General features: G+C 48.2%; 1 protein-coding gene across 1 annotated transcript; it reads right to left on the bottom strand.

The window, feature by feature from the left end:
* On the bottom strand, nucleotides 1–7,232 carry LOC309543343 (polyamine-modulated factor 1-like; the record flags this gene model as incomplete). Its single annotated transcript, XM_082242810.1, has 5 exons — nucleotides 1–119; nucleotides 2,615–2,810; nucleotides 4,122–4,222; nucleotides 4,551–4,656; nucleotides 7,102–7,232. 5 exons carry the CDS (start codon nucleotides 7,230–7,232, stop codon nucleotides 60–62), a joined length of 594 nt encoding a protein of 197 aa, XP_082098936.1. The 3' UTR covers nucleotides 1–59.
* Between the last annotated feature and the right edge of the window lie 296 nt (nucleotides 7,233–7,528).

Here is a 7,528-nt window from a genome sequence, read left to right as displayed (position 1 = left end):
GGGGACAGTTGTATCCATCCACAATATGGGACAGCAGTTGGCATTAGAAGAGTTGCTGGTCACACCTTCTCGGTCTCCTGGATGGACAGGATCAGCTCCCTCTGGGATTGGCTTAAATTCTACAACACAAAAACAAAAAGTAATCAGCAACGTTAACAGAATGAGTCTCTTAGAGTTTCTTAATGGCAACATTCGCCGTTCTGGCTGGATGCCAAACGACATTCCTTCCAGGATTGCACCTCTTGCACACCCCCCACATGCCCTGCTGCAGTGCGCACTGTCACCCGCTGTAATAACAGATTAATGTACCGGCCCGCTGCCAGTGCCATGTGATCACTGTGACCAATCACAACAGATCACATGACAACTTTACACAATGGATGGCATCCATTCATTGTGTACTATTGTGCAGATCTCTGTGATTGGTTACAGTGATCACATGGTACAGACAGGACCAATCACAGCCCATCTGTACCATGTGAACGCTCGCTGTGACCAATCACAACAGATCACATGACAATTGTACACAATGGATGGCATCCATTCACGGTGTACTATTGTGTTGATCTCTGTGGTTGGTCACAGTGATCACATGGTACAGACAGGGCCAATCACAGCCCATCTGTACCATGTGATCGCTGTGACCAATTACAACAGATCACATGACAATTGTACACAATGGATGGCATCCATTCACGGTGTACTATTGTGTTGATCTCTGTGGTTGGTCACAGTGATCACATGGTACAGACAGGGCCAATCACAGCCCATCTGTACCATGTGATCGCTGTGACCAATTACAACAGATCACATGACAATTGTACACAATTCAATGCGTCCATTCATGCCATCCATTGTGTACTACTGTGTTGATCTCTGTGATTGGTCACAGTGATCACATGGTACAGACAGGGCCAATAACAGCCCATTTGTACCATGTTATTAGATGTGGCCAATCACAGCAGTAAACACTGAATGAACCCATCTAATTCAGAAAAACACAGTTGCTTATAACAGTGAAATTCACTGTTATAAGCAAACATAATGTGTAAAAGAAAAAAAAAAAAATCTTCATTACCTCCCCCAGATAGTACAGTGTTTCTATGGTACACTACAATCACAGTATGTAAAAAATAAAAAAAAAAACACACACACACACACAGTTGTAAAAAAAAGATAAGAAAATGTAATAATAATAATATATATATATATATATATATATATATATATATATATATATATATTTTTTTTTTTTTTTTATACTATCACCACCACACCGGTTATATGATGATGCTGTAATGCAACGGTGACAGTATGTAAAATAAAAAAATCGTGAAAAAAAAAAATATTTTTTTCACATTTAATTTTCCAAAAAATTGTGACAATAAAATTACAAATTCAAAAGACAAATGCCGCGCCTCTAACTAAATACCTTGGACCGTTTACACAGTATTGTTACAGTGGGTAAAAAAAAGAAAATTGCAAAAAAAGAAAAGACAAATAAGTAACAAAACAAATTGAATACAAACAATTATTATTTATTTATTTTTTTTTTCCCCAGTACGGTCTTCAGTGTCCCTGATCACCGCCACACCAGTTACATGATGACGCTGTACTGCAATTGTGACAGTATGTAAAAATATAAAAATAAATTGTGAAAATATATTATTTTTTTTTCATTTAATTAATTTCTTCATTCATTCAAAATTTCTTCTAAAAGTTCAAACTTAAAAAAAGAGTCCAAATGACTCTTACTAAATACTTTGGACTGTCTACTTCATAAAAAGGGGTAATTTGGGGGATAATATGTACTGTCCTGGCATTTTTGGGCCTCAAGAAATGAGATGTATCTGTCAGTACATAAGGATTGATCAATTTTCAGATATATCCCATAATTTGTGGTAGGGATCGACCGATTATCGGTGGGGCCAATTATCGGGGACTGATATTCACTTTTTTTTTGAATTATCGGTCACAAACTTGCCGATGTTGGTTCAAGAGGCTGTACCGGAGCGATGCCTGCAGCTACAGGGATCAACCCGGTACCTTTTTTTAGAGCCGACAGTTGGCTTTCTTGTAATAACAACCAATGCAGCCAAGAAGCTGCTCAGCTCTTATTAAAGCAGCGGGAGGGGACGTCCCCTCCTCCCGCCACTTCGCCTGGGTCTCCCGTCCCACTGAAAGGCCTCAAGCGACCAGCCGTCACCTCCGCCGGCTGGCCGAAGACGCAAACAAAGCCGGAATCAGCTCTGATCGGGTCTCCGATGTAGTAACTCAGAAGCGACGTCCTGACATCCCTTCCGGGTACTGGAGCCTTAAAAATCGCCAGATTTTTAAAAAAATTTACAGCATTCAAAACAGCCAAGCTTGGCATTTTGAATGCTTTTAAGTGCAAAAAAGGAGGAATTTGGGGTCTTATAGACCCCCGATCCCTCCAAAAAAAGTACCCGTCACTGCCTATTACTGTCACAAGGGATGTTTACATTCCTGATGAAAAAAAATAAATAAATAAATAAATAAAATAATAATATTATATAAGGGGGTGAAAGTGCCCGGTATTGAAGTGGTTAAACCACACAGCACATACACCTCCTCCATAGTGGTGCCTCCTCACCTTCCAGGCCTGCTGCCTCCTCTGGATCTCCTGCTGCATCTCCTCGATCTTCCTCCTCCCAGCCAGGACGGACTGGGCCAGCTTGGCGTTCTCCTGTTCCCTCTCCTTCACCAACTTGCGTAAGTATTCCCGCTGCTGCAGGAGGTACGGAACCAAGTGAGCCCGCAAGTCCTCTTCGGGAACTCCGCTGGGACGCCTGTCGGAGCAAAGAACAGTTTTTCATTTCGCTGTGGCCGGGGGGCCTCTGCAGATCAGGGGTAACGTGTGGCCATTGGTTCCCTCACATTTAGCACCCACCAGCATTTAAGAGGTTAAAGTGGAACTACACTTTATCTGAGCGCCAAAAACACGGGTTACTTCATTTTTAAATATTCAAAGCATGTGATCAGCACAGAACCAATCAGCACTGTACAGACAGAGGGTCGGGGGTCCTGCAGGCTAATAGGACAGTGAGAGGAGAATGAAACTACTCCTATAAGATTTAACCAGACACTGATAGAAGTCACAAGACTGCTATATACTGCTGATGAGAAAAGGTATTTAGCAGTTTATATTTATGTAGTGACTGCAGAGTCCTGGGGAGATCAGATATAGTGACTGCAGAGTCCTGGGGAGATCAGATATAGTGACTGCAGAGTCCGGGGGAGACCGGATATAGTGACTGCAGAGTCCTGGGGAGACCAGATATAGTGACTGCAGAGTCCGGGGGAGACCGGATATAGTGACTGCAGGCTCCTGGGGAGATCAGATATAGTGAATGCAGGCTCCTGGGGAGAGCAGATATAGTGAATGCAGACTCCTGGGGAGATCAGATATAGTGAATGCAGGCTCCTGGGGAGAGCAGATATAGTGAATGCAGAGTCCTGGGGAGATCAGATATAGTGAATGCAGGCTCCTGGGGAGACCAGATATAGTGACTGCAGACTCCTGGGGAGACCAGATATAGTGACTGCAGGCTCCTGGGGAGACCAGATATAGTGACTGCAGGCTCCTGGGAAGATCAGATAAATAGCTACAGGCTCCTGATTAACTATGTCACTATGATGGGTTTTCCGGACACCAAAAGATAAATGGTGACAGAGAAGGGACATCCAGCACACAGCCTGTAATTGACAGCCTCAAATCTGTTTCTGCGTGAAGGGGGAAGGGGGGGGTGGTGTGGTGTGCCCCTTCCCTCCAATCAGCTCTCAGTATTCTCCTCACTTAAGTCTGCAGTGTGTGGTTACAGCTCTCCGCCCCCTTTTTTTCCCCTGAACTCTCAGACAAGCTTTATAAATCCTGTCTGCAGAGAATAGTAGACTGCAGATAAACAGGTACAACTTATGTATAACTTCTATCTCTGTGTATTTCCTGAGGGCGGTCACTTCACTGGGTATATGGAAGGGATTTACAACTACTTTAAGCCTCTTCTATCATGAACTCCTCCTTTAATGAAAAACGTTCTGTGTCCTTGAAGGCCCCCTGAAGAGTGACCCTAAAATCGAGAAGCGATAAACACCGATCTCACCATTTGACATCCGCTGTGCTTGCTGCCTCCTTCTCCATCTTATCCAAAGAGTCCAGCAGCGCTTCCAGATTCCCCTCTTCCTTTATCTCCTGAATCTCAGCCTGAGGAAAAAAAAAATAGTAATAAATAACTTTATTAAAAAAAAAAAAAAAAAATTGCTGCATAAAATCCCCAAAATATTCCCACAGCCATCAGGAAGAATCTCCGTATTGTGTCTAATACGTGTGTTTCCTGTGTCTGTCAGCGCCATCTAGTGCCCATAATGAGGTATTGTTCTGATTGAGGTCTTCCACAAAAAAATACCTCATAATAGCCACTAGATGGAGCTACCGGACATAAAGTATGGTGAGTATTCATGGCGGCGGTAGGAATTCTGGGAGGGGGGTCTCACTTTACGATACGCTGAAAGTAAAATTGGGGTCGGCTCACCTTGATGGAGGAATGTAGTTGGGCCACGAACTGGTCGTAGATTCCCCGGGTCAGCTCCGGCTGCAGCCGGTAGAACTTCTTGTAGCAGCGAGCGAAGCGCTGGTAGCTGCGGAGGAAGGGGGGGAGGGGTTATAGAAGGTGATTGGGAGGTCAGAGGTCACACACTGATCTGTACAGCTGTAGGTTTGTCATCACCATGGGGGGAGGGGCCTTTTCTGTACAGAACTGCATTGTGGGGGCTTCCTCGCTGTGCTGTCAGTGTAGGGATCGGTCACTAATCTACATTAACCCCTTCACACCAGCTGTGGAGTAATAATGGGACTGCTGTGATTGGCTTTCAGAACAGCTCTCCATACACTGCAGACCATTCATAAAATGCACGCTGTGGTGTGGAGAATGAAATGGCCAAAGCAACACAGAGAACTCTGGTTGGAGGAGAGCGGGTCACATGACTGGGATCCTCTTATTTAGGCATACTTTGCTCCACCACCTTCCAGACTCCCCCCACAAGCTCCAGGCTCTGCCTACATTTTAGACTCCTCCCATCAGCTCTATGCTGCTCTAGACACCTCCTGCAAATCCCGGACTTCTTCAACCAGCTCCAGGCCCCTCCCCACCAGCTCAAGACTCCTCCTGCAGCTCCAGGCCCCTCCCAACACACCTTCTGCCGGCTCCAGGCCCCTCCCACCAGCTCTGCACACCTCTTGCCAGCTCCAGGCTCCTTCCATAATCTAAAGGCCCCTCCTACCAGCTCTGGACACCTCCTGCAAGTTAAGACTTCTCCTGGGGCTCCAGGCCCCTCCCATCAGCTCTATGCTCCTCTAGCCAGCTCTGGACATCTCCTGCAAATCCCAGACTCCTTCAACCAGCTCCAGGCCCCTCCCACCAGCCTTGCACACCTTCTGCCAGCTCCAGGCTCCTCCTACCTTCTCCAGTCTCCTCCTGAAAGTTCTAGCCTTTTCCTATCAGCTCCGGGCCCCTCCCACCAGCTCCAGTCTCCTCCTACCTTCTCTAGGCACCTCCTGCAAGTTCTAGACTTCTCCTTTCAGCTTCAGGCCCCTCCCACCATCTCTGGACACCTCCTGCAAGTTCCAGACTCCTCCCATAAGCTCCAGGCCCCTCCCATCAGCTCCAGGCTCCTTCTGCAATTTTTCAGAATCCTCCCACAAGCTTCAGACCCCTCCCATCAGCTCTAGGCTGCTCCAGCCAGCTCTGGACACCTCCTGCGAGTTAAAGACTCCTCCCATCATCTCCTCCCACAAGCTCTGGACACCTCTTGCAATTTACAGGCCCCTCCCACCAGCTCTGGACACCTCCTGCAAGTTAACAACTCCTCCCATCATCTCCAGGCCCCTCCCAACAGATCTGGACACCTCCTGCAAGTTCCAGACTCCTCCCATCAGCTCCAGGCCCTTCCCACTAACCTCAGACTTCTTCCATCATCTGAAGGCCCCTCCCACCAGCTCTGGACACCTCCTGCAAGTTAGACTCCTCCCATAAGCTCCAGGCTCCTTCTGCAATTTTTCAGACTCCTCCCACAAGCTCCAGACCCCTCCCATCAGCTCTAGGCTGCTCCAGCCAGCTCTGGACACCTCCTGCAAGTTAAAGACTCCTCCCATCATCTCCTCCCACAAGCTCTGGACACCTCTTGCAATTTACAGGCCACTCCCACCAGCTCTGGACACCTCCTGCAAGTTAACGACTCCTCCCATCATCTCCAGGCCCCTCCCACCAGATCTGGACACCTCCTGCAAGTTCCAGACTCCTCCCATCAGCTCCAGGCCCTTCCCACTAACCTCAGACTTCTTCCATCATCTGAAGGCCCCTCCTACCAGCTCTGGACACCTCCTGCAAGTTAAAGACTCCTCCCATCATCTGCAGGCCCCTCCCACCAGCTCTGGACATCTCCTGCAAGTTAAACACTCCTCCCATCATCTCCAGGCCCCTCCCACCAGCAAGTTCCAGACTCCTCCCATCATCTCCAGGCCCCTCCCACCAGCTCTGACTGGACACCGCCTTCAAGTTACAGGCCCCTCCCACCAGCTTCAGGCTCAGCTAGGAAGTGAGGGGGAGGGGCTTTCACACAGAATTGTTGTTATTAGACCCCCAGGATCTTATTGTTCTCTGTGTATCTGTTGGCGATCTCCCCTCACTTCCTGTCTGGTAAAAGAAGTGTCACCAGGACAGGAAGTGAGGGGGATTCTCTGTTTTTATGTCATCCTGGTGACAACTACCCCCCTTATTTCCCCATTGGGATCACAGACAGACTCTTCCACCCTCCAGTCAGTACTTGCTGTGGTGGGGGAGGGTATAACACTGCCAGCAAATCCCACCCCACTGATTGTCAGCTCTTATGGCAAGCCCCAAAACATAGAAATAGACCAAAAAATCCCTCAGCCAATCAAACTTCAGCCGCATCCCCATCTCGCCCAATCAGATCACAGTCTCTGAGGCGTTCAGCCAATCCTCTGTCGCGAACCCCAAAGTGCGCCACAGCCAATCGCAGCGCGCCGAGTCCGATAAGGCGACCAATCAGTGCGCTCCGACTTACCTTCCCACCTCCACCAGCCCTTCCAAAAACTTGTCCACCAGCGTGTTAAAGATGAGCGGCCGCCCCGTGGTGTCCGCGGCTCCGGGCTGCTCTGAGACCCCCGAGGTGGACGGGACGGCCTCGGCTTCCATCTTACTCGGGGCCGTACCACAGAGACGCGTCCGTCTTTTCCCGCCCGACAATAGTCAAAGCTGATTGGCTGGTAGCTCCTGTCCGTCACGGGACAGCCCAATCATGTGACGAGTTCCCTCTGAGACGATCAGTGACTTCCAGTATGGAGGCAGAAAGATGAGAGAGTCAGTCAGTGTGTGAGGAGAGTCAGTCAGTGTGTGAGGAGAGTCAGTCAGTGTGAGGAGAGTCAGTCAGTGTGAGGAGAGTCAGTCAGTGTGAGGAGAGTCAGTCAGTGTGTGAGGTGAGTCAGTCAGTG

Source organism: Pelophylax lessonae (genome assembly GCF_965119305.1).
Source record: "Pelophylax lessonae genome assembly, chromosome: 13".
NCBI classification, from domain to species: domain Eukaryota; kingdom Metazoa; phylum Chordata; class Amphibia; order Anura; family Ranidae; genus Pelophylax; species Pelophylax lessonae.
Note: the sequence above shows the minus strand (reverse complement) of the source record. Positions and strands in the feature narration are given on the sequence as shown.